Source organism: Elephas maximus, chromosome 2 (genome assembly GCF_024166365.1).
Source record: "Elephas maximus indicus isolate mEleMax1 chromosome 2, mEleMax1 primary haplotype, whole genome shotgun sequence".
NCBI lineage: Eukaryota > Metazoa > Chordata > Mammalia > Proboscidea > Elephantidae > Elephas > Elephas maximus.
In genome coordinates this window covers 124,054,384-124,082,125 of record NC_064820.1, presented here as the reverse complement: position 1 = coordinate 124,082,125, position 27,742 = coordinate 124,054,384, and the positions used below count along the sequence as shown (strand labels likewise).

At 49.9% G+C, this 27,742-nt stretch overlaps 1 protein-coding gene across 1 annotated transcript in view; it reads right to left on the bottom strand.

Annotated features, from left to right (window-relative positions):
* The window catches only part of FSTL4 (follistatin like 4), a 495,961-nt gene that overhangs the window by 134,427 nt on the left and 333,792 nt on the right, over positions 1 to 27,742 (bottom strand). The window contains exon 6 of the mRNA XM_049872391.1: positions 1,593 to 1,786. Within this exon, the coding sequence (XP_049728348.1) occupies positions 1,593 to 1,786 (194 nt within the window). The remainder of the gene's footprint in view (positions 1 to 1,592; positions 1,787 to 27,742) is intronic.

Genomic DNA, 27,742 nt, shown 5'->3' with positions numbered 1-27,742 from the left:
TGAACACCTGTGCACCTGCCAGTGTGGCTCCAGAGCTCCAGATCCTGAGAAGCAAGCCAGCAGAGCAGAAGCAGAGGTGCAGACCTCTCTGCCACAGACGGGGTTGTCCAGTCTGACTCCCTGCAATGGCCTGAGTGTAGCCCCAGGGAGCCAGGTTGCTCTTTCCATGCTCCTTCACGCTGCAGATACTGACCACCCTTCTACCGCCCTGTGGCTGGACAAAGGGACATGTGTGCTGTGTTCCAACCCACAGCCCTTGGAGAAGGAGCAGAATTCACCTTAGGGGCTGACTGCTCTTCCATTTGGGAAAACTCTTGAATTAGGCCCTTTCATTCGCAAAATTAATGTCTGAGTCTAGATGGGAAAAACAGAAAAATAGGAGAGAAATTCTGCTTTATGAGAAAGTAAAAGGGCAGAGTACTCACCTCACCATGCCAAGGGGCAGGAGTTGGGGGTGGAGTGTGGGACCAGGCAGAAGCAGAGAGAAGGGACTCTGCCTGCGATACTGGGCTCCAACAACTGCAGGAGTGGTGGGCACTTGGGCCTGCTGGTAATGGGCTTTGGAGAAGGAGTATCTGGCATCTAGTCGACTGTAATTCCTCCCTGTTCCTCATCCCTCCAACTCCAGAGCCTCAGTAAAATGCAGTTACTCCCTACTGCACAGGGTGGGCCTTGGAGGCAGGATGGAGGACCAGCGTCTGATTTGGGGCAAAGCAGGCTGGCTGGAGGGGCCTCTAGAAGTAGTCAGCAGCTGTGCATGGCAGCAAGGGAAAGTGAGAAGTCCCTGGGGGTGGGGGTGACCCAGAAGTGCTTGGAGGTGGACCAAGAGCTTCCTGAAAGCAAGCAGTGAGGTTTGGACTGTTTGTGTTTGCATACTACAGAACCAAACCTGTTGCTGTCAATCCCGACCCATGGTGACACCACGTATTACAGAGTAAAACTGTGCACCACAGGGTTTTCTTGGCTCTGTAATCTTTTTATAGAAGCAGACTGCCAGGCCTTTCTTCCATGGCGCTGATGGGTGGGTTTGAACCACCAACCTTTATGTCAGTAGCCGACCACAAACTGTTTGCACCACCCAGGAACATCTGTATACTATAGAGAGGGGGCTGTCACAGGGTAGAGGATTTGGGGACACTCAAGTTACAACTACAAAGATGTTTGGTGGAAACCCAATGCTGCTTCCTTTTAACCTTCCTGCCAAGGGAAGTAAAAAGCTCAAGGAAGAAAAGATATATTTCCCAATTAAAACATCAGAGACTAGCCCCTCTGAAGTGTGTGTTTTGCCAGCTAGCTGAGAGTGCTTCAAAGCTTATTTGTATAAATATTGGCTGAAGGTGGCTGGTGGGCAGAAGAAACTGACATGATTTTGTTTGTAAGATATTCTCAGAGGCCTCAACAGCAGCTCTCCAACTCCCAGGAGGAGTGGAGAAGGTTCTTCTTGAGGGAGAGAGACCTCCTCTGTGCCCTTGCTATGCAGACAGTCACAAACGGCTCTCCTCACGTGCATCTCCCGTGTTCTCTTCCATTTACACGCTGAATGAAAAACTGGATTCCTCCCTAACTCAACTTCTACTGAGTGCCATACCTACCTGAGCCAGTTCAGAGCTGCTGAGGTGGCCGTTGCCATCTGCATCCAAGTCCTTAAACAGAGACTCCACCAGGAGGCGCTTCTGGGAGGCCAGGTCTTGTTTGCTGTCTCCCTCTCCAAGTGGCTGCAGGTGGGTCTGGAGTGCCAGAAGGACATTCTTCAGGCGGGCGTACTCAGCCATGGTGCACGTGTCACCTGGGAAAGAAGAAGAGGTTATTGCAATGAGACGTACCCCTTGGTCTCAGAGAACGTTCCCTCCAACCGTCCATCTCACTCACAAATAGTGGTTGGGCATTTCCTGTGTGCAATGTACAGTACAACTAGATGGACCTGTTAGTCCATCTGTCCACCTAGCCACTACACAGATACTTACTGAGCACCTACTACCTGCTGGCCTACAATGAGTGCTGCATGGAACGGGGAACACGTGCAGGGAATTCACAGCCGCGGCCCCACAGTGGCTTTGGGAAAACCGGCCCCAAATCCATTTTGTAACAGCTTGTGTTTGCCTTAATCCTACCCTAAAGGCTGCTTTTGAATACTTGGCCTCACAGATTAGGGAGTTTTAGTTAACAGGACTAACAAGCCCTGCTTAAATTAATTAGGTACACTCCCAGAGCTGGATTACTTCAGAACAAATATGTGTATACAAGCCTATGACCAAGAAACAAAAGGAAGATTTACGAAATTAAAACCGAAGCACAAAGCCCATTACTCTTAGGCCTTTTATCACGGGTGTGCTTGCTGAACAGTGTCAGAGGCGCACAGTGGTTTGCAAATGAGGCCTGTGATGCACTGTGACTTTACAGAGTTTATCTTGCTGGTTGGTGACAGGTCACTAGGATGAACACCATACAGGGCATGGCCTGTAAACAGGGGTTGTGAGGATGTTAGCAGAGCAGGCCCCCCCTCCAGCTTCACTCCTGACCTCCTGGGGGGATGGAGCACTTTCTTTGCCTAGCTTTGCTGACTCCTGGAGAATGGGAACGGGCTTTCTGGGGCCTGGGGCACCTCCCTCCAATTCCTGGGCCAGTTCAGGGCATGAGGTGATAGGTTAGGGCTGGAGAGAAGAGATAAAGCAAGACTGAAGAGCACAGGCTCCAAAGTCCACTGGGTTTGAGTCCCATCTCTGTTGCTGCCTGGCTGGGTAGCCTTGGACAAGTTGCCTCAGTGGCTTCATCTGTAAAGTGGGGATAATAACAGTACTTTCCACACAGGGTTGTTTGGAGGATTAAGTAAGATATGTACATAGGGCTGGGCGTACATAGAGGGCTTAGCACAAGCTTGGCATGGAACGTTGCTGTTGTGTTGTTGTATGAGTTGATTTCAACTCATAGGGTAGAACTGCCTCATAGGGTTTCCCAGGCTGTAATGAGTCAAAATAGACTACATAGCACTCAACAACAGCAGCAGTAACAACAACAATCTTTACGGGAGCAGATCACCAGGTTTTTCTCCTGTAGAGCCACTGGGTGGGTTCCAATAGCAAAACTTTTGATTAGCAGCCGACTGTTTAATCATTGCGTCACCAGGGCTCCTTTAGCATTGAATAAGGACTTGCAAAATGATAGCTACTCTCCCCCTTACCATTACTGAAACCACATTTGATAAGGAGCAATAAACAGGGAAGCTACTTGGTAGGGAAAGAGATAATGGGGAAGTCTGTCTGTCTCCCTCCCTCCCCCTTCTCTCTACAAGCCTGGCTGGCCCAAGCACTCTCTCGTGTGCTTGTTTGTGTTTCTAGATTTTCTTCCAATTTGGGGTCAATTGATACCCGTCAGAAACAGACGCCATTACCATTTCCTCCTGTATGTTTATTTAGAAAAAAATCAGTTGCTGTGTTCAATATAATCAAATCTATTTGGTCTCTGGGAGTCTCCATGCTCTGACAAGGATGATGCTTGCCCATCCCCAGCCTTGCTAGCATCCCTCTTTTTCCTGGTAGGAAATGCATTCTTGGGAGTCCTTAGGCCCACTAGCTTGCAAACCCAATTCTCAACCAAGTACAGCTGTGCAGTGTTGAAAATAGTGGCCATGTCCCACTCTGAAACCACTCCTGCCCAGAGGAAGATGTGGCTGGTTGCTGGATTTTTCTTTGTGGGCTTGAAAAAAAGTCACTTTGGGAGAAAGAGAGGAAGAGTATGCCCAAGATATAGGGGTTTGCCTCCCAAAACCCAACACAGGGTGAACTCTAGTCCTAGCAAATGGACCAGAAGTCAGGAAGCAGCGTCTGAGCGGATAGATGCCACTGGTGTCAACAGCGATGGAAGTCTCTGTATGTAGGGTCTGTGTGGACCAGTCCTGGAGGGACCCACCAGGCCACCTGGGAGCAAGCATTTATACCCAGAGGCTGGGAAGCTGGTGTACCCAGTGAGTGGATGTGGGGTCAGTACTCAGAAATGCTAGTGGATTGTCAGGCTCCAGGAACATGCCACAGCAGGGTCACCTGAAAGATGGACCAGGCCAGGTCAGGTGGGCAGAAACATCTCACTTTCACTAGTGCCTCCCAGCCTACAACCTGCCCTTCCAGACCTTGGGGGGCATATACATCCTCTGAGTTGTTGGCTGTCCTGGGCCAGAGGTCTGCAGCTAGACCCCCTCCAACACTGGCAGGCCAGGGAGACATCAAGCCTGCTCTGTTGGGTGGCTGCAGCTACCTCCCAGGCTCTGTGCCTCCTACCACATCCATACTGGTTACTGTGAGTGCCACGGGATTCTGGCTTCAGTCTGGGAGTTACCCAGCAGAGCCCTCCTCGTCAGGAAGGCATGCGCATGGCTAGAAATCAACCTGGGGGCAGGGTGGGTGCCCGAAGTCTCCAAGGATCAGCTCTCTGGGCCCCTGGCCCTGCTCCATGCTAGGCCCCTCCCATCCTCTTACAGGTATTTATCTACGAATGATGGGCCAGATACTGCGCAGCGTGAAGGTGATACAAGGACTCTTACGGTCCTGGCTATCCTGGGTTCCAGCTGGGGGCAGGGAGCTCATGAGGCCAGGGGTGGAGAAAGCCTCCCTAAGGGAGGGACTTTTAAGATGAGATGAGGAGGACGAGGAGGAGTTTGGGAGAAAGCAGCAGAGGAAAGAGCCTGCCAGGCAGAAGGAATTGTGTGGTCAGAAGGAAGCAGTGCGGCGTGTCTGAAGATCCAAGAAAGCTGGGCCCGAGTGAGCTGAGGAGAGGGTGGAACAAGACAAGGCAGGACGGGGAGGTAGGGGCGCTCAGGCAGGGCCTCGGAGGCCACAGGAGAATGAGGGTAGCGACGGCAGGCTTTCCAGCACTGTAGATCACACCGTTCAGAGCTTGCTTTGCCCTTTCTTTCCTTTACGAGTGCCCCTACCCTGCTTGCCCTGTGCTTGGCGCTGGGGGTCTGGGGAGGAGCCGAGTGGCTCCTGTAAGGGAATCTTCAATCCTTCTTTACCCCAGGAGAACTTGTGGTTTAAGGGAGTCTCAGGTGAGGACTTTGTCTAATCCCCGGAAATCAGCTCATTCGTCGGCTATTACTGAGCACCTCCAGTGTGCTGGGAGCATGGTGTACCATGGCCACACGAGGGGAGGCAGCCTCCTGGTGGAAATGGTCACTTTTAGCTTCACAGTCCAAACTCTCATTGGCAAGCCCTTTGATGCTTCATCTCCAGCAAGGACTGCCCTTCTGGCGGCATGCTGCCTTTGATAATCTGAATTCTGCAGAGATGGGGAGGGAGGAGAGCTTTCTTCCCTGCCCTCTTCTGGGTCCCAGAGGCAGATACCCCAAAACTGCAGCTTCTAGCCCGTTCTCCAAGGCAAGGCTTCCTCCCTTGAGGCAGGCCTTAGTTTCCAGAATGGATATCTTCCTAGTAAAGTGTGTAAAAAGTCATAGTTACTTTACCAAGTCCCAGTTTTTTTCATTCACGACCCTCCTGGTTTTGTTACAGAGTCAGATAGGAATGACTTACAGAGATGGAGCAGTGGGTGTCTGTGAATCTATCAGACCTGGTCTTTAGCTAAGTGCTCCCCACCCTGTTGCCAATTTTAAACATTTGTCTTAAAAAAAAAAAAAAAAAAAGGATCATTAAAGAACACTTGGAAAGCCCAGATGACTACAAAGAGAGAAAATAAGTCATGTCTAATCCACCTCCCAGAGGCGGCTGCTCAGAGGTTAATCTGGTCCCTCTGCACAGGTGATGCTGAGCCATCAGCAGAATGAGCTCATCCACGTAGGCTGGCCCTTGTCTGTTGCACATGGGCTCTGTGACCTCAGCCCCCATAGCCTCTGTTTTCTTCTTCCTTCCCTTCTGAAGTTTCATTCTATCTGGTCATATCCCAAGAGTCAGGTCCTTCTCATCTTCACACAGGGTCATCCCTGCCCATCTAGTAAGTTCACACAGGTGACTTCAAGAGGTGGGAGGTAGGGAGGGGGAGAAACAGCCACAGCAGTACTGACCACTAAAGAATTCTCTGCCCCAGGGCCTTTGCACTTACTGTTCCTGTCATCTGGAATGCTCTTTACCCAGATCCCCACATGGTTTACCCTTTCGCTTCACCTTGACCATGGTTTAACTATCACTTGGTCAGATTGTCTTGTCTAAACTAGTGCCCCCCCCCCACCTTCATTGCTTTCTCTGCCCTGACCCTGTTTGGGGCTTGCCTGGGTCCCAGGGAGGTGGAGGGGGGAGAGGAACATGTCTCTCTGGACTAGGGCAGGGCCTAGCTTTAGCCTTGCTCCTTAGCCTGCAGGATAGGGGTGAGGGGAACTCAGAATATGCTACATTAATAACCTCTTCTGGCATCTTTAGTTGGAGACAGATTTCATCACAAGCTGCTACATCTACTGATACCATCACCACTGATGACCACCATCGCAAGGCTGAACAGAGCACCAGATGGGGAGTCAGGAGACCACCTGGCTCTGCATTTACCCTGCAGGGAGGTACTAAGGAAGGCATTCATTCCCCTGCCTTTCTTGTTCATCTCCTTACCTAAATGGGGGTCAGTAATGGCCCCTTCACCAACTTACAGGGTGATGACGATAAACAAAGGTACGGGAGGTCTTTGCAAAATACAAGTTGTCAGCCAGGCCTGTGGTCTTCTCTTGAGGAAATGGGCTTAATGCCTGAGAGAGGAGGGGTCTATTTCATTTTTTTTGTTGTTCCCTTCACTATTCCCAGTACCTGGCACAGGGTGGCTACAAAATTGCTGTTTGCAGATAAACAGAGGAGGGAAGACATACATTCTGGATTTCCTCCTTCCTATCCCACCATCCATGGACATCCCTGCTCTGGAATCTCTCAGGGAGGGAGGTTGACAATGACCATCACCCTTGATAGCCCCAGAAGGGTCCAGCTGCCCTCCGGCCTGCCTGGGTACCCTCTACGCAGCAGGGCCGGCACGGCTAGCCCCCAGCACTGGCCTTGGACTCCCTGCCAGCACATGTGTGCGGGGCTCCCCCTGCCCCCAGACCAGGCCTGCTTTGGCAGATAAAATATTGATCAGCCTGCTGAAGAGCCCAGAATGTGATCCTATTTTCATGTCAGAACTTGGTAATGAACTACATTTATCAAGCCTGTTTGCCATGAGAAAGGTCAGCCGCAGATCTGGCTAAGTTGTTATGACACCTCATTAATCTACTTCCCTCAATAACTGTCCCTCTTTGAGGATTCTAATGTTCTCCCATTCCAGCCACACTCCCTCCACACAGAGGGAGATTATCATAGCAGAAGCACAGGCACACTAAGTTTAATTTTTGAGCAAAAGGAGATAGGAAGCAGGTAGCAGGCTCTGGAATTAAATGTCCATCAAAGGAACACTTTCTAGCACAAAACTTAGGGAATCAAGGGAGACAGTATGAATATTCCAGCAGCTGCTCACAACCCTGCTAGACCACGCCTCCCAGGGACCATCTTCACTTGGCGGCAGGTGAAGCCTCCAATCCCAGGTGTGAGTGGAGCTGGGGGGCTCCAAGAGTCAAGGAAATGGGTGTGTTGTATAACATGGGCAAGTGGGAGCCTTTACCCAGGCGGTGGGAAGCTCGGATTCTCGTGGACAGTGACACAGGTCTTGTGGTCAAGGCCCCAGGTGAAGGGTCCTGGAGACCAGTGTACACGCAGGTGATGGAGTGGGCTGGAGATCCCTGCCGCAGGGATGGGAGGGTGGTGAAGGAGACCAGAAAGGGCGCATCTCTTCCTTCCTCCTCCTCCCTTATCCCATAGCCATTGCATCACCCAGTCCTTTAGCCTCTCTCTCCCACATGTCGACCCCAACTAAATAGGTCCCTCAGCCCCTGCCCTGTTCTTCTCTCTTAATGCTCTTCAATTGTTTCTGTCCTATAGTACTTTTCTCAATCCCTAATTTCCGTGATTTATCTACCCACTTGTTGATGGTCAGTCTCTACTGTTAGACCATCAACTCCATAAGAGCAGGAATTTTGCCTTGTTTGCAGGTGAATCCCTGGCACCTGGTCCAGTACCTGTACATGGAAAGTGCTCTTGAAAGTCTGTTGACTGGGGTCCCTGTTATCTATCATGTCAGCTCCTTGGTGGGGGGTGGGGGGTGCTGGCTGTGGGAAAATAGCTCCAGATCCATGTAGCCATGCTCACTGAAGCTCAACTACCCTGGGCTTGCCAGCGGGTACAGGCCCTACTTATCCAGTGGTAGTACCCCAAAATCTGCAAAGGTGGCCCCACACAGTTCTGGCATGGCCAGGCTGGGGGTGGTGGTGAGGTGGTCAGCCATAGAGGTGTTGTCACCTCTCTGGATATGAAGTTCCTTCAAGTCACCTCTGTTGGGCACCCAGCAGTTCCCTGGGGACCACCTCTGGAGAGGAGGATGACAGAAGGTTCTATCCTCTTATCCTCTTATTGCTGGTCAGGACAGACCTGGCCCTGCAGAGAGGCCAGGCGGGGGGCCCTATGCTCAGAGTAGCAACCTAGGTGGGGAGGCTGAGGGTGAATTCAGCCATGGCACAGTTTCAGGAAAGGTTCCATCCCATACAGGAAATCTGATCAGTAAATGAGCCCAAAGCTGACCATGTGGACCATCTGGGAGAACTGGATATACAAGCAGATGGTGGGAAGGTGGGGGCTAGGAAAGCCCCAGGGCCCCCAACAGCCTCTAGGGTACTGGGATTCCCTCAGTGGGGCAGCCCTGCTCTTCAGTAAACCAGTTAACGTGCTTATCTGCTAAATGAAATGTTGGTGGTTCGAGTCCACCCAGAAGCACCTCAGGAGGAGGCCTGGCAATCTACTTCTGAAAAATTGGTCATTGAAAACCCTGTGGAGCATAGTTCTAGTCTAACATATCAAGGTCGCCATGAGTTGGAGTCAACTTGATGGCAACTGTTGCACTTCAGGAGTCTCCTACAAATCCCAACTTTCCTGGAGAGGGGAACAAAGGATGCAGATTACTTGATACCAGGAAGAGCTCAGCTGCATTAGTGGAAGCAATCCTTTTTGGGGATGTGTGTAGGCCAAAAGGCAGGGGGACGGGAAGGGAGGAAGTGCTGGGGTGGGAGCTGGTGGGCCCTGGGGGGGTCACGCTCTAAGATGCCAACAGGTGGAGCGTGGGCATCTCCCTTCCCAAACCAGACACAGGTCAGGATAGACCATGGTCCAAACTATGACACAGGAGTGAACTAAGGACTGTGCCCTTGAGTCACTCTCATGGGCCCCCAGTCTTTCTTTAACCTGGCAGGGCAGCCCAGTTCCATCTAGACAGGCTCAGACCAGAGCTCAGATCCTGAGAACCACAGCTGGGAAAACCCCAAAGTGGCCCAGGGTAGAGACAGGATGTGCCCACGTCCATCCTTTCAGCTGCTGTTGGGTCTGCTCACAGCCCTCTCCAACATTAGCAACACTCCTTCTCATTCCCATGTTGTCTCCAGCTGCCTGATAAGTGATGTCATGTGCCACCCAGACAAAACTGAGATCTTTACCACCAAAGCAAAAACTTGGCTTAATCGTCTGGCACCAACATTACCGCTAAATACGGTTGTGTTACACGGGCCTCAGTTGCAATGTGTCATTTTGAGGTCTATTTTGAAACCGCTAAGCTGTGCAGAGAGCAAAAAGCATTTTACTCCCAGATCTAATTTATGAGCCGCCATAACTTTACTGGAGTTTAGCTTAAGAGGAACAGATGTTTAACTTGATGTAAATTCATGAACATTAACAATCTTTCTGCTACCATTTCTGGGAAAATTCAATTAACAATAAATGCTAAAACCAATGGGCTTATCTCTAGGATACATTTTAGCTAACACGATGTAGTTTCAGGGACGATGTTGATGAAGCCACAAAATTTGGAAAATTTCAGGAGATTTCAGGAGCGCATGATACAGTCTTCTCATTCTCCCCAAGGAAATGTGAACAGGTGTGCTCAAAGTCAGGCCTCTTGGTGACCCATTGCTGGCTGTCCCTGTGGGGCCTGTGGCTTCTGAGCGAATGGGTCGCTCTTCCCACAGGTGAACACCCCCTGGAGATGTTTATGCCTGTCCCCGACCCAGGCTGGAGGTCTGGCTCCTCTAGCACCAAAGACTGTCTCCAGTCTGGCTCCACCTACTTCCCCCTGCCTGCCAGGAAGCCATTCCAAAGGTGCCCCTTTCCTGAAAGGCTCTTTTTTCAAGTCTGACTTTTCTGCCAAGGCCCAGCTCCATGGAGCCGCTTCTGTCCGCTACCAACCACACACTCTGGACCCCTTGAAACCTGCGGATATTTTCTTTGTCTCCATCCTCCCCGCTACGTAGACTGAGCTCCCTGAAGGCAAGGACTGTGCTCCCAACACCTTTGCATCTCACTCTGCTGGAGAAAATGGCCAGCGGACACCCAGGGCAGATGTGCCTGCACTGGATGGAGGGCGCTGGAGCACTGCTGCCCGGCCATGGGTCCGCCTCCCCCACTTCGTTCACTCAGAGCTTCACATGGGTGCCCCCTCACTCACTAATCCCAACACCAAAACACTGACAATGGGTCCAATGCACCCATTAGACAGACGGCAAAACCCAGGCCCAGGTTGTAGAAGGAAATGGCCAGACCCCAGGTTTGACTAGTTGGCAGATTCAGGATTAAAATGTGGGTCTCCTGAGCCCTGATTCTTTCAACCACATGACATGGGACCTCAAGAAAACTAAACGTAGGGCCTCTTTACTTTTGATTTTTCTAGAGAATTCCCAAGACAGTCCTAGTTGCGGAAGCACAAATGTTGGGGATGCTGCTATGTTCAGAGGAATAGCAGCCATGTGAAAAACCTTTCAGTGTGTTCTCGTACCCTGTATCAAAATCACTTGGGGCACTGGTTAAAAACGTACATTATGGCTTCCACCTCTAGACAGTCTGTGGCAGCAAGTCTGGGGTGGGGCCTGGACAGCTGCATTTTTAATAGGGTGCCTGGTGATTCTGACACAGGTAGTCTACCAACCAAACTTTGGGAAACATGATGTTTTAGCAAACAGCACTTCCTGGCCCTCTGGCAGGGCTTACTTGGCTTGAGAGCTGGTTGGCTCCTGAGAGGGCCATGGGAGGGACACCTACCAGGGATTAAGTCAGGAGGAGAACTTGGGCAACCATCAGAGGGTGCCTGCAGCTCCTTCTCACTTCCTGGCCCCGGCTTGGACTGGGACTCTCAGGCTGCATAAGGGCTGCAGGGAGAGGAGGGCGTGGGTACAGGATGGGTTCTGTCTCAGTGAGTTCAGGAACTCCTGCTGTGTGGAGCTGACATCCATCACAGGATGGCTGGGTTTATAGATGACAGGGTCTGTTCCCTCAGAGGTCACTTGCTGGTGTCCTGCCATACCATGTTCTTAGTGTGTGGGCACTCTGACAGCCAGGGGGTGGCTGAGGGGAATCCAGAGGCAGAACCTTCTTGGATGTGGCTGGGTCCCAACTGGATGCATCCCCTCAACTTTCCAGGACCCTAAGGTGGCCTAGTATCAGGGTGGCAAACTCTCCTTGGTCTGTTTCCAGGAGATCTTTTCCCTCGAGTGTCCATACTTGTCATCGCAGCTGATTTCAAATATTCTGGGTTGAAGGTACAAGGCCCACTTGGGACCAACGAACAGAATATGCATGTCTAAGGTTCTCTATGGCCTTAAACCTGGGGCTCAGTGAACATGGCCATGCAGACTTTGCACTTTGCTCCCCAGCTGCAAAGCAGTCAAGCCCATTCCAATGCCTGCAGAAATATCCACCTCCACTGCCACCTGAATTTGCGGATAAAACCTAATCTCAATTTTCGACCCAGCGTTAGGTAATTTAAATTAACAAAACCACCCAGACCTTTGTTAGCTGAACGGTACATTTGCTCATGAATGCCTGGTTCAATTGATGTCGCTATACAATCCACCGTTTGACATTTACAATCCTCTCTTTTATTCCTATTAGTGAAAGCAAAATTGGTTTGGTTCCTGGGAGAGGGCTTCACATACACTTTTTATGGCTGACTGGCACATCTATCAGGTGGCCCTTGAGTGAAAGAGTGGTGATGTTTGAAAACTTGAATAAATGTTAGAGTCCCCTAGCATTAAGAACTTTATCTTTTACAGTTGTGTTAATAGACAGTCCATGGACTCCTATCCCCTCACTTCCACCCCTCCACTGCCCTGCCCAGAAACTCAGCCCCTGTCCTATCTCCATACCCGACATACCTAGAGAAGAAGCAGTAGTGCTGGACCAGGGTATGACCACCAGTTGGGGAAGTTCATGTGAACGAGGGATGTGTGGGCCCCACGCCCACCCCCTATTTAATTCCATTGATTCTGTCCCTCAGACTTCCTCGGGAGACTTTATCTCCCCAAAGGTCTAACCAAGGAGAAGAGCCCTGCTATCGAGATGGCAATAACTCAGCAACTTGGGTATCAGTCGTGCCCAGAAATGTAGCTGCTTTGAGTGGCTGTGATCTTTGAGTGGTCCCTGAGCTGAACAGTGGGGTGCAGCATCCAGAGGCACAGCGGGGTCTAAGGTTAGTGACTGACCAAGACAAGAGCTGCTGGCTGCTGAGTGAGGGTTAAGAGTCACGCAAAGTGAGCATTTTGTTCACATGTGGTCTCATTGCACACCCAAGGAATTGCTATAAATGGTCTCAAGAAGGCAGTGCTGTCCCCAGGAGATGTTTTGGAATTCTCTGGAGGGGGTTTTTGGTTATTACAATGATTAAGGGGCCCTAGTGACACTTAAGGAGCCCTGGTGGCTCAGTGATTAAGCGCTCGGCTGCAAACTGAAAGGTTGGCAGTTTGAACCCATCAGTCGCTCTGTGGGAGGAAGATGTGGCTGTCTGCTTCTGTTAAGATTTACAGTCTTGGAAACCCTGTGGGGTATGCTGTTCTTCTGTGGCCTACAGGTCACTATGGTTTGGAACAGTCTCAATGGCAACAAGTTTCGTTTGGTTTAGTGATGCCTGATGGGTGGGGCCGGGGATCCTAGATATCCTGCTCTTTGTAGCACAGTCTTACACAACAAGCTTTTGCTGGCCTGGCAGCTCACACAAGTCATCAGATGTCCCAGTGGGCAGTCATGGAGGTAAAAGGTCTGGTGACTAATACCAGGGCCTAGAATCTAACACTATGTTACATATAAGGCATTCCCCCCCAGGGTTTCAGCATATAATACATTTTCCAAGCATGCAACTATGCTGTTACCATAAATTTTGTTTACAACTTTATCGAGAATTGGTTACCATTTTGGAGAATCACACCTCAAAAGCAATGTCACTTGAGTCTTCAAATTGTCAGTCACAGACCTATGAAAAAGCTGCAGAGTTGTTGCATTCAAAAAGACCCCACACAAGTGCAAATGTCTGGCCACCGTGACTGAAGCTGGTGCCCAAACATTTACATGCTGAGAGGCATATATTTTACATGAATGACTTCTCTTTATTCTCTTTCATGTCACAGTTTTTGATTAGACATATATTCCCTTCAAGATAATAAAGAGAAGTTTACAAAATATTCGCTATAAAAAGGTAGTTCACGTTTGATAGGGTTAGAGACAAGTGATTACCGTGAACAACCAGAACCTGTGGCCTCGCTTCTTTTCACACTCCTCAGTCCTGGGAGTCTTAGAGAACAGTGGGAACAGCGTGTGTGTATACCTGAGGGTGTGTATGGTGAATGTGTGAGTGTGTACCTGAGTGTGTGCGTGCACCCTGTGATGCATGTACATGTCCGAGCATGCCCCTGGGGATATGTTGTGTATACACATATACCTGTGCGTGAAAGCCAAATCAGGGAGGCAGACGGTGTGGTCACACCCTTGGGCCATAAGCCCACCTGGCCTCTAGAGGGCAGCCCAGGAGCAGAACCAGCATGCCCCAAACCTGGACAGTGCAAATGGTTAATGCACTTGCCTGCTAACTGAAAGGCTGGAGGTCTGCGTGCACCCAGGGGTGCCTTGGAAGAAAGGCCTGGTGATCTACTTCCAAAAAATCAGCCAATGAAAACCCTATGGAGCACAGTTCTACTCTGACATATACGGGGTAGCTATCAGCCAGAATCGACATGACAGCAACTATTTATTTTTAGGGTATGGGGCAAGACCCACCTCTTCCCTACTGCCCTTTTTCTCTAGAACTGGGCTCCTTCTGTCTCTGTTCTTCTAGGACAGCCCTAGGCAGGGCAGGAACACTCTCGGGTAGTAGGTGAGGAGTCTGGTGTGAGAGCAGATTCTGAGCTGCCGTCTCCTATGCCTGGCATGGGCTGTGGCATTTCTCTCTCTTAGGTGTTGTCTCGGGGCTTTGCTAAGGCACAGCAATCTTCAACTTCCGAGCTGAGCCAAAGAGCCACTGGGTTTTAAAGGCAACAAGTAGATATCCTCCTGCTCTGGCGTGAGGGGTGTGTGGGCTGCAAACCAATGCCACTGACTGCGGTCTCCAGAAAAGAGCTCTGCTACGTTAACAGGCGCTGCATCTCCACTGCAGAAGCCTTGCTGGGTCCTGGGGACATTTTACTTTAGAAGAGAAGGTGTTAGAGGAGAACAGCCTCTGAACAGTCTCAGGAAATGGGGTCTGCTCTAAGCTGGGGATTCAGGCCCTTAGTGGGCTTGGCAGTAAACGTTGTTTCAGAGAATTATCTGTGTGGAAGTTTGTAAGTCTGAGGTAACTCAGAGAACTTTCCTGAGGTTTGAAGATTTATCTTAATCTCCCTGACTTGTACGATTGACAGTAAATCTCAGGTTAAAAAAAACCAAAAACGGAACAAGATTCTACCACAACTCTGAAAGAGAACGAGCAGCCTTTTGGTGAGCATTTTGGAGTATTTACAGGGCCGGGGCTGCGGGGAGAAGGAGAAGGGTCTTCTTCCCCCTTGTCTGCACTGCTGTCCTGGGGATCATCCACACTGGAAATGTTCCAAAATACAGGCAGCCTATGGAGGGAGCTGCTGAAGCCCTTGCCTCTGTGCACACCGGCCCCAGGCGGAGCCTGTGGGTTATTGGACCTGGGGCCTCCGAGCTTTAGGCTGGTGGTGGTCCTGGCTCTGTGTTCAGAAGCAGGGCCCTGGCAGAGAGAGTGAGGGGCTGGCTAGGGAAGGAGGGCATCAGGGATGGACGAGGAAGCCAGGGACGTGGCTCATTGAGTGCTCAGGAAGTTCCTCCTCCTCCAGCAAATTGAGTTATTCCAGACACATCTCAGCCGTATCATCGTCTGCTCTGTTCACTCCCCAAATACCGCTACAGCAGCAGCCTGATCGGGTTTTGCGGTTGTGCTGACTCTTATTAGATTCACACACTGGGAAATCGCCTCGGCCCTCGTTGCCCTCCGTATTCATAAGTCCTCTGATCCTGCGAGTGGCCTCCTCGCTGCCTGGTCCAGCATGTAAATGGATTCAGATGCTTTGGCTCTGGACCCACAGGGGTGGGAGCGAGAGGGACCCTCATGTTCTCAGAGGGCAGGTGTACACAGACTGCAGCATGCCGGGTGTGGAGAGGTGGGGCGGTGGTCCACAGCTGGGGTTTTCTTCACACCTGAGATCCCGAGCAGGTGTCCTTTGTGTCCCTGTGGACATATGTCACAGGATTAGCATGTTTCGTCTCAGTCGCAGGGAATGTCTTCTTTTGAGTTGGGCTTTGAAAAGGTGGTTAAAATTTTCATAAAAGACTTTCTATGCAGAAGAGCACATATTGTCTGAGGAATCACCTGGTGAGGCTCAGAAAACTCCACTTAATGCTGCTGCTGTTGTTGCTGTGTGTGGATGAGTCAATTCCAACTCATAGCGACCCTACAGGACAGAGCAGAACCACCCTATGAGGTTTCCTAGGCTGTGATCTTCACGAAAGCAGATTGCCACATCTTTCTCCCTCGAGTGGCTGCTGTGTTCCAGTTGCAGACCTTTAGGTAAGCAATTGAGGACTTAGCCACTGTGCCACCAGGGCTCCTTAATGATGCTAATGACCCCTAATTAAAACAGGAGCCATCAATTAAATAAGCCAATCACACTTTCATTTTTTTTTTTTTTTTTCACCTAATGGTGCTGTTTCATGAGTATAGTGTCCTGGAAAGGTTTTCAAGAGTATGGGGTTGTTGGGGCCCACAACAACTGGCACAGGGCCAGGGGCATAGAGGACATGGGATAAAAAGCCCTTACACAGACACCCACTCACACACACACATGCGTGCACATGCATACTAAGGTATATATACACTCATATGCACTTACACTCAAAATACACACTCATGAACACCCTCATACATTCACACACATACACAACACACACTCACAAACACCCTCATACACTCACACACACATGCATTCACTCACTCACTCACTCACTCACATGAAACTGTGGATTTGGGTGTGCAGCCCAATGACATTGGTCCTACGCTTGCAGCTCAGCCCTAGCCTGTTTGCCTCTGGGAGACTCACGCATGGCCAGCCTACCACAAATCACAGGCTACAAGCCTTAGAAAAACTAAAAAAACCAAACCCGTTGCCGTCGAGTTGATTCGGACTCATAGTGACCCTACAGGACAGAGTAGAACTACTCCATAGAGTTTCCAAAGAGCACCTGGTGGATTCGAACTGCTGATCTTTTGTTAGCAGCCATAGCACTTAACCACTTTGCCATAGGCCCTAAGAGCAGTTGGTAGACGTTTTGGAATCATGTAGACCAGACTCCTCATAACATTGGTTAGATAGATACTTGAGGCCAAGGAGCAGTAAGAGCCCTGCCTGGGTGCCCAGGGGAGTTGCCCTTTGAGCTGGGTTTCCAGCTTCCTGGCATTTTAAGCCCCACATTCTTGGGGGCCTTTCCTGCCCAGCTCCACTCCCCTTATCTTCTAATTCCAGCCTGCTAGCTCTTGACAAACCCAACAAGAAGGAAATAAAGCTGTGGGGAAGGATCAAGGAGACTGCGACAGAGAGAAGACAGGGTTTTCTATAGAATGAAGAGAATGTTGAAACACTGCCCAGGTGTGAGGCCTCTTACTAGGAAAACCTTATTATCATTAACAAACTGGCAGATCTTGCCTTCTCTTGCCCATAACCTTGGCTCAGAGATCCAGATGTCTAAGCTGATCATTTCATTCAGTGCCTGGAAAAATAGGGGACACACAGATGGGGGTTTCCAGATCCCTGCAGTTGAGAGGAGTGGCCTGTAGCTAGCTCCCAAGGCAGGTGTCCCTTCAGCAAAACAGGGATACTCAGTGAGGGTGTCTCCATGTGGGGTAGAGGCTGACCTGTGTACCAGGCAGGGCCTCCCAGTCAGACAGAGAGTGGAGGGTGGTGTCCAACAGGGATGGGAAAGAAAACCTAGAAAGATCCATGTTGCAGGGTGCTCTTCAGGGCACAGGCTGCCAGAGTACAGCTGCTCTCATGAAAGGGGAATGGGCAGGCCTGACCCAAGGGGGCCTGCATTGAGAGGGGCCCTCAATTCCCATGTCTGACTACTGACCACCAGGTCCCAGGACCTCACCTAAAGCAGGAGGAAGCTCTAGGACCAACAGGAGGTCTTGATTTTCTACTCCACTAACAATTTTTATTGCTTCCATTCAAAAGTCTCTTCTCCTGTGGGTGTAGAGTCTAGAAATGGCCAAAGTCCAAGCTGATATTGCAATGCTATTATTAAATCCTTAGGGGTGCTTTGGGTCATATTCAGTTTCTCGATCTGGACGTTGGTTGCACAGAAATGTTCTCTGTGAAAATCTATTGAGCTATATGCTTATGATTTATTCATTTTTCTACATGTGCTCTACTTCAATAATAAGCTTATTTAAAAAAGGCAACGTGATGCTTCTCAACATCTGAAAAACCTCAGTTGCTTTGGGTAGACAGTCTTTGTCCTTGGTCAAGCATGGGCCTGAGTACATGGTAAGGAGGTGGGCAGGTGAGGGGCTCACTGGTGAGGGTTACTGTTTATTTGGTCCCTGGACTCTGCCTTAGAGCTAGGCTCTGGTCAGCAAACCAACCTGAACTGGGCATTCCTTTGGCCAGGCACCAAAGGCTCATCTTCTCTGGAAAATGTGTCAGATGTCTTAGGCCTGGGGTCTTTGGGGAAGAGGCTGAGTGACCTAAGGAGGAGGAATGGAAGAGGCCTACGGTTGGGGAGGTCCCACTGCCCTGGAGTGTCCTGGCCTCAACTTGCATACTTAGCTCCTGAAAGGTGCCTGACCAGGAGCTAAGATGACACCCTCACAGGCCACTGTCCACACCAGCTCTGTGGGCAAGGTTCCCCAAAACACCCTAGTGGGTCATGCTTACACAATACTTCCCCATGTTGGAAGTTTGGCTGGCAGTGGTGGGGCTTGAGGCTCAGAGGTGTTGGTGGGGAGGCAGCCACTCAGTCTTTTCTCAGTGACAGTTTGCCATGGCCCTGGTACCAGAGGTGGCCTCCATGGAGGCCCCTGGGCATACAGCGCCAAGGTGTAAGGGGGTCTGAGAGCCTCTCACTGACCATGTCTTGGCCTGCTCTTCACCTGTCTGCTTCTCCTAGGTTCCCCAAAGTTGTGAGGACTGAAATGAGAACTCAGGCCCAGCTTGGGACTCAACCTCCACAGCCCTGGCTGTTTGGCTCATGTAGCACAAAAATGGGGACACTAGGGTCCCCTGCTCAAAAGATATTCCCTCTGTAACCTCCTCATTTCATGGTCCAATCCTCGCCAGCTAGAATGGACGATGGAGTCTTCCTTGGACAAGCCCCTGGGCTTCCTCCCTCCAGGTCTTTGCACATTCAGTCTCTACCTGAAATATCCTCCCTTTCAGCACCCTAACCTGCCTTCCTGGGCACAGCTTCCTTAAATCTCTTCTTCTGAAAAACCTTTCCTGGCTAGCTCCTTTCCCCCTTTCTGGGGCAATCAGAATCTAACCCTCGACTTTGAGCATTAACTGCCCTACGTTGCCAGTTCTCTTTCCAAATGTAAAGTGCCACACCTTCAAAGTAGAGTGTCAAGGATAGGAAGGGGGTCTCACATTTCTGCAGTCATTACATCCACCACACTCACGAGACATATTCAGTACCTGGGGACTAATTAGTTGATCCCAAGCCACATGACTTTCAGGTAACTTACACCGAGGGAGCAGTGGGATGTTTGCTCCTCGGGGGAGGTAATTTATAACCATTCTGAGCATGGGCTTGGCAGAGATCAGCAACCCCGCAGCTCACCTCTGCTCTGCGAATTCAAGAGCATATAAATTTCTGCCTGTGCTTACCGTAACTCTAGATTACAGGTTAAGCACATGCCAAAGAAGCACTGGGCAAAGAGCTCTGTACCCTAACAGGTCTGCCCCTCCACCACCTTCCGCCCCAGACAACAACATACCTCCATTCTCCCCAGCAAAGCTGGGCTGTCCAGCCAGGGCAGAAGGCAGCAGAGGGGCAGGTGGGGAATGACACGGCCAGCCCTGAACAGTCCTTATGTCCTGTCCTCATTCACTCAACAAACACACAATGCTACCTAACTGCAGTGGGGTGTGAGGCTGACCAGCACCTTCCATGCCAAGCCCTGGGCTCAGCAGTGGGGCCGAGGGTGGATAAGGCCAGGCCTGCTCTCCAGAAGCCTGTACCTCAGGACCTGGAAAGATGAACAGTTTAGCTGGGCTATCGCATCCTACTTGGTATCTCTCCCATCCTTCTCCCCTCCCTGACCAGAGCCTCTTTAGTAGTCAGTGTGAATGCTGTGAGAAGGGATGATGTCATGTATTTCATCACTTGCCTCCCTCAACCCAGGACAGACTGAGAAGCTGATTCACAAGGTCACCATCTGTACTTGTAATCAAGGCCCCCACATCCCTCTTCAACACATCCTCGCCTGCCTCCTCCATATAAGCGACCCTCTGGCCAACTCAGGTCCATGCAGTCCTGAGCTGGGGTGCTCTGTCCTCCAGCCAGCCAGGCCTTTCACTCTCCTGGATTCTTTTCTGATCTCCCCATCCTGCCCTGGTCTCCTTTGTGTTCCCCAGGGTCTCTAGCCCTGGCTCCTAGTACTTGCAGTCTATTGGCTGAGAGCAAGCCTCATCTCTATTGCCATGCCATGTGTACCCTGGGGCATGGGTTGCATCTGCATTTTCCCAGGCCTCCCCAGATCTACAGGGATGAGCAGAGGGTTGGTATAGCATGGTATATATAAGCAGTCCAGACCCCACACCCTGATGCTGACCAGATATCTCCCCACATTGTCCTGTAGGCCTTTTGGACTCCACATGGCCCAAACAGAACTCACCATTGAGATTCCTCCTCCTTTTACACCCCAGATCTCAGGAACTTGGCCACTGATGGGGTCTCAGAACACCTGGGGGATGACGCAGCTTGCCGTATTATGGAAGCCCTTGGTAAGTAGCAAAGAAAATCTTTGGTAGTGGGCACGGGCCTGCACTCAGTGGGGTGCTGAGTCCCGTAGTGCTCAACTCAGTAAGAGTCTCTGTGCTAAGGTTCAGAGCCCTCAACCTACCCTTACGTGAGTGTGAGGTTGGGGTAGGCAACCCTGGCCTCACCTCTGACAACTGCGCCTGAATTACCAGGCAAATCATTGAGGAAAATTATGATTCCATTCTAGATGAGTGTTTTTTATTCCCATGATCCAAAAGGCAAAACCAAAGTTACATTTTCCAACTAGGAAACAAGCAAAAAACCAATTTGTGCACACGCTTTACCTAATTTTTAATGGGAGTCAAGGTAAAAGTGCAGCTCCTGACCTGCTTGTTTAATTGGGGTACATTAGGATGGACTGGGAGCGCCTGCGATGGCTTCAAATAGTGGATCTGAGCTCACTTATCTGGATCACATCTACCTGAGGAACTGCCATGATTATAGCTTTTAAATGACTTAGTAGAGCTAATGGATCACAGAAAATAGTGTGAGGCTAAAAGTAAATATAAAATTAGAAAGTCTGCTGGCTTGAAAACTGGGCTGCTGAATGAGAGCACTAGCAATAATTACATTTAAAAGGCCTTCACTTCTATTCATAAAGTTTTCACTGGCTAATTTTTCAGAAGTAGACAGCTAGGTCCTTCTTCCTGGTCTGTCTTAGTCTAGAAGCTCCACTGAAACCGGTCCACCATGGGAAACCCTGTTGGTATTTGAAGTACGGGCGGCATAGCTTCCAGTATTATAGCAACACATAAGCCAACATGGTATGACAAAACTGACAGATGAGTGACAAACTGACAGAGTCACAGTACCAAAAAGAATTGGTCAACATTCAACCATTTCAGGGGGTAGCATATGATCAAGAACCCATGGTCCTGAAGGAAGAATTCCAAAGCTGCACTGGAGGTATCAGTAAAAAACAAGGCTCTGGGAGTTGACAATACCAATTGAGATGTTTCAACAAATGGCTACAACACCGGAAGCACTCATTCATCTGTGCCTAGAAATCTGGAAGATATCTACCTGGCCAACTGACGGGAAGAAATCCATATACGTGTCCATTCCAAAGAAAGGTGAGCCAACAGAATAAGGGAATTATTGAACAACATCTTCAACATCACATGCAAGTAAAATTTTGGTGAATATAATTAAAAAATGATTGCAGCACTACATTGACAGGGAACTGACAGAAATTTAAGCCAGATTCAGAGGAGGACATGGAACAAGGGATATCATTGCTGATGTCAGGTGGATCTTGGTTGAAAGCAGAGAATACCAGAAAGATGTGTACCTGTGTTTTACTGACTGTGCAAAGGCATTTGACTGTGAGGATTATAACAAATTATGGATAACATATAAAAGAATGGGAATCCAGAACACTTAATTGTGTTCATGTGGAACCCGTACATAGACCAAGAGAAAGTTGTTTGAATAGAACAAGGGGATACTGCATGGCTTAAAGTCAGGAAAGGTATGAATTGGGGTTGTATCCTTTCACCATACCTATTCAATCTGTATGCTGAGCAAATAATCCGAGAAGCTGGGCTATACGAAGAATGGGGCCATCAGGATTGGAGGAAGGCTCATTAACAACCTGCAATATGTGGATGACACAGCCTTGCTTGCTGAAAGAGAACAGGATTTGAAACACTTTCCGATGAAGATCAAAAACTACAGCTTTCAGTCTGGATTACACCTCAACACAAAGAAAACAAAAATCCTCACAACTGGACCAATAAGCAACATCATGATAAATGCAGAAAAGACTGAAGTTGTCAAGGATTTCGTTTTACTTGGATCCACTATCAACGACTATGAAGCCGCAGTTAGGAAATCAAACGATATATTGCATTGGGGAAATGTGCTGCAAAAGACCCTTTCAAGTGTTAAAAAACAAATATGTCAAACTTCGAGGACTAAGGTGTGCCTGACCCAAGCCACAGTATTTTCAATTGCCTAATATGTATACAAAGCTGGACAATGAATAGGAAGACTGAAGAAGAACTTGACTCCTTTGAATTATGGTGTTGGCGAAGAATATTGAGTATACCATGGACTGCCAGAAGAACAAACATATCTGTCTTGGAAGAAAAACAGCCAGAATGCTCCTCAGAAGGAAGGATGGCGAGACTTCATCTCACATACTTTGAACATGTTCTCAGGAGGGATCAGTCCCTGGAGAAGGACATCATACTTGGTAAAGTAGAGGGTGGGTGAAAAAAGAGGAAGACCCTCAAGGAGTTCGACTGACATAGTGGCTGCAACATTGGGCTTGAACATAGTGACAATTGTGAGGATGGCGCAGGACTAGGCAGTGTTTTGTTCTGTTTTACATGGGGTCGCTATGAGTCGGAACTGACTCAATGCCACCTAATAAAAACAACAAATGGCCTCCCATCACTTAGGAAACTCTTCTCTCAGTTCACGCCTTCACTTTGTAGGCTGAACCTTACTGAGTCAATACTGCACCTCTCACAGCTTTACTTGGGCACTGGGCAGCTATGGATCATCATTCCTTTCATCAGAAAGCAACAGTAAGAACAAGAGAAATGTCTTTACCAAGACCAGCTAGCTCAGTGGAGTTGATTTAGTTTTCAAGTTGATATGTAGCAAGCATATAGGAGACATCATTGGAAGAAATGGAGGTTGAGGATTGAAAACAGTCATGGCTGTCACCCACAAGTCATTGCACAGCCCTACATGACAGTGTTTGGGTGATTGGTATGTGTGTTGGAGGCATATGACAGGTTCTTTGGAGGTGTACGTGTGTGAATGTGAGACTGGGACTCTGGGCATGTATGTCTCCTGGGTCACCCATGGGGAGATATCTGGTGGGTTGGGGGAGTGGGCTGGGGTGTAGAGAGCAAGGGACTTCTGGTGCTCCCTCCTGCCTTAGCCAGGGCATGAGTACTGACAGAGGCATGTTTCAAGGGCCCTGCTTGACCCTTCCTCTTCTGTTCTCCTAGTCCAGCATCCCAGTGAATGTTCAATCCTTTCAATCAAGGACTGGTGCACAGGAAGGCCAAGGAGGTCTCTACTTGCTGCCTAGTCCAGACCTCACACAGTGGTGCTGACCTGACTTCTTCCCACAATGTCCCACAGGGCCCCTTGGACTCAGCATGGCCCAAACTGATCCTGCCAGTGAGATTCTTCCTTCTTTCACATCCCAGTATTAGCCATAGGTCCCTCCACCCAACCCCCCAGCTGCCCAAACTACACACCTGGCTTTTCCCTTAAAAAAAACCATCCCCACCAATCAATCCCTGGTCAGGCCATCTCTACCTCCCAAGTGTCACTTCACGGTACTAGTTTTTCTTCACTCCCACCGCCTCTACTCTAGTACAGAAAGCCCTTAGCACTCCCTGAATGACCACTACATGCCGCTTGGCCTCCTGGCCTCAATCTTACTTCCCTCAGCCTACCCTCCACTCAGCAAATGGAGTAAGCTTTGGGGGCTCCCACTGCCCTCAGGATAGAGCCAAGGTGCTTTCCTTGGACTGCAGGCCTTCCTTGACTGGCTTGGCTTCCTCTCTGCCACATCTCTCCCCACTTATACATCAGTAGGTACCCTGAGCCACTTTCAGTTCCTTACACAGGCCCCGCCATCTCTGCTGAGACATAGCACCACATACACACTCTTGCCTACCACCACGCCCCTTAGTGAACTACTAACATCTCTCAGGGCTTGGCTAGCACATTGGTTCCCTTGTATATTGCTCCCCTAACTGCCCCTGCTGGGGCCGGTGCTCCTCCTCTGTGTTCTTAGAGGCCGTCCTCATCTCCGCCTTCTCTAGTAGTCCACCATGTCCCAGCCGTCATGGACTGAGAGCCAGTGGGTGTTCAGACACATGATTAGCACCCAGCAAGTACGTGCCAAATAAATGAAGGCAGGAACACAGGGATGAAAAAATGACTTCTGTCCATAGTTGCTTCCACTGAGAAGCATAACCTCTAAATTTCCTTCTGACCCTGAGAGTCAAGGATTCCACACAACAGCCACCAGACTAGTCTTCACGTGCTCAGTTAACTGGACACGAATACTCCATGCTTGCAGGCTTTCCCTTTTGCCTCCACTTAGAACCTCACTCTGGTCAAGCCCAACTCCTTCACCTGAGTAGTGGCAGAAGAAAAGGCGTGACAACTAAGTCCAAGCATGAGGTGCTTGGCTGTGAGTCCGGCCCCTGCCCTGAACCAGCCTTGGCCGTCTGGGGTCTGCAGCCTCCTTTACTGATGAGAGAGGGGGTCTACGGGGCCCAGGATAAATGTCCCTTTCCCTGGTGGCACTTGCATGGGGGAGCACCAATGAAGTGACTGTCATGGAACAATAAATTGTCCTACTTCAAAGCAGCCACTTTAATATTTTTGTAATGACCATTATAAACCTGTTCTCTGCATACCTGCTAATAAATATCTCAGTCTCACACCGCATTTCCCGGTATCTCTAGAGACACCAGCAGGGAGCAGGGGAGCTATAAAAGAAACATAAAAATACAGTTGTAGATGAGCCTAAACCCCATTTCTTTGAAGCTTAATTGATGGGAAAGGCTTCTGGCCCCAGAGAACTTCAAGGTCTGATGTGCACACATTTGATTAAGCGTACCCTGATCATGGATCACACTAAACTGGAAATCACTATGCAGTAATTGCAAATACATTAGTAAGATGATGATGTGGGTTTGCTCAGGACATAAAAAAGAAATAAAGTAATTCAGTTAGATAACTCAGCAAAAGTATACAGTCTGCCCCAAGACAGCTGGAAGCAAGAGTTGTTTGAGTGTCAGTCTTACCAGCCTTCTTGGGGCAGGCCCAGGACTCTATTTCAAAAGCTCTTGGGATAGGTGAAAGCATAGCCATGTGTGTGGCATCTGAAGACCCGCTGAAGCTAGTGGCCACAGCAGAGCCTGCCAGCCCAGGTGTGTTCCTGTCACACTGTCGGGGGAGAGACCCAGGGCTCCAATGACAGTGCTCTCAGACAACTTCTTCAGTTACTATCCGCTTCCTAAACTATAAGAGGGAAAACATGTGTGGGAATTAAAATACATTTGCATTAACTACCTAAGGTCTAAGAAAGGCCAGGATGACCGCCCGAGGAAGGAGCTAGCTTCTGAGAGGACGTGAGCCCAGGCTCAGTTGCTGGCTCTCACACTGAGAACACTGCCGTCAGCCTCGTCTAGTGCTTCTTGTGTATGGGCTCCCAGGAGTCCCTGCCAAGCCCCTATGTGTGGGCATGGGGAATGAGAGAAGGGCCATTGGGACCTTCCAGGGAAGGAATCTTCTCCCTTTCTCTTCTGTTCTTATCTGTAAAGGGGGCACACCCTTGCTGCCAAAACCTTTGTACCAACTCCAGATCCTAGCACCTCCCTGTGTCCACCACCACATCATGTCCTACCCTCTGCTTCTGCAGATGCCTTATGCCCATCCAGGCCTACCTTAATGCATTCTTCCTCTAGGAAATCCTAGGTGTGAACCCTGGGTATGCCACCTAGTAGCTATGTAGCCTCTCTGAACCTTGGCTGGTACCTGCCCCAGCAGGCCTATGAACTGCTCCAGCACCATCTCCAGGTACCCTGCTGCCTCTTGTGTGACCTTCCTGAGGGCCTGAGCTACTTCATCTCTGACTCTGAAGGCACACACACAGGAGCCCCAGGAACAAGTGGATAGGAAGGAGTGCTGGCAGGATTGCTAGCACCACTTGAAGCCCAGGGAATGGCAGGCTGGGAACAGAGGGGCACAGAATGCCGGACCCCCACGTGGCTGGAGAGAGAGGCACGGGGCTCCCAAAAGGCCTGTGTGAGGAGGAGGCCCTGAGGGGTCAGGCCAGGCCAAGAAGGCAGTGGAGCTTAGACGGTGCCTGCAGCAGGCACAGAGCAGGGGCGGGAACAAAGACAGCTTGAAATCTGGGAAAACAAACCTGTGCCTCTGCCAAAGCAAAGTCCCCTGGCAAGAAAAGTAGGAACTCTTGTGTAATTCATCCCTGAACAAGCAGCATCATCTGTCTTCCACTTACAATATCTCAGTGAGGAAGCAAGCTGTTGACTTGCTCATTTGCTACCCTAAATACCTGATAAAGGAAAAACATTTGGAGTCTGCTTCTGCCTGTTGACCCCCGCAGGGGCTGTGTGCCTCAGTGGACACAGACGTGTGGGAACGCCCCGTGGAGGAGCCTCCTACTCGTCTTTAAGGAGGGCTATTGTGGGTGTGGATTCCTTGGATAGTGCAAATGGTTAATGGGCTCCACTACTAATTGAAAAGTTGGAACTTTCAGTCCACCCAGAGGCACCTCGGAAGAAAGGGCTGGCAATCTATCTCCTAAAAGGCAGCCACTGAAAACCCTATGGAGCACAGTTCTACTCTGACACACCGGGGGTCGCCATTAGTTGGCGTTGACTAGATAGCAACTGATACTGTTTTGTTGTAGATGCGTGACTCAAGGCAGGTGTAGGCAAGATAAGGGAGGACCAGGAGTTTCCAACCCCTCCCCTGCCCCGCTCCCACCAACACACACACACACACACACACACACACACACACACACACACAGAATAAAATGACGGCGGTGATACTGACACAACACACATGTAGCCCAGGCTGGAGGAAGAAGAGGAGCATGAGGAAGAGGAAGGGCAGGTTGGGTTGGCCCTGGGGTGCGACAGTGGGAGGGTAATTCTCCTGTAGCCTTGACACCAGGAGCAGGTAGAATAGCTGGAAGATTAGAGCAGGCTGTTTAGGAGGCCCAGTGATTGGGGTGGTTGATGGCCCTCAAGACCCTCCAGGCCTATCCGTCACGGATGTCTGCCAGGCTCTTTGAGACTTATTGTGGTCAACTGCAGCCCCTACTGAACTGAAAAGGTCCCTGGGAGAGGCCGTGCTCTGAGAAAAAAGGCAAATACCTGGCAATGAAGGTGTTCTCTTCACTGAGTGTGGACTTGCCGGTAGCTGGGGTGTGCCCCTTTGCAGAGAGATGAGCAGGAGAGAAAGGGAGAAGGACCCACATCCAGACAGCCTGTCTCTGAGCTCCTCCTGTGGCTTATTTAGTTGTAAAATTATTAAGAGCCCAAAGCACGAGGCCAACTTCAGTTGGATGCAAATAACTAAATTATTGCCCGAAGAGTTTCCCCCTTCCTGGGGATTATGGGAAAAAACAATTACCAGTAATTTTCAAACCCCAGCCAACAACAAGGCCATCTCTGTTTCTGCACAGTCTCCTTTCTCATTTGCCTTCATGCTGCATATTTTTGCATTATTGCAATCACAGCACTCACGGCACCCAGAGTTTTGCCTTTTTAGCAACCTCGCAAAAGACTCTTGTTCCCTACTGCTCACCAATCTTTGACGCTGCAAGGGGAGCCACTTCCTTCGAAAACCTAAGCGCCTGTAATTGTCCTAATGACTTTGTG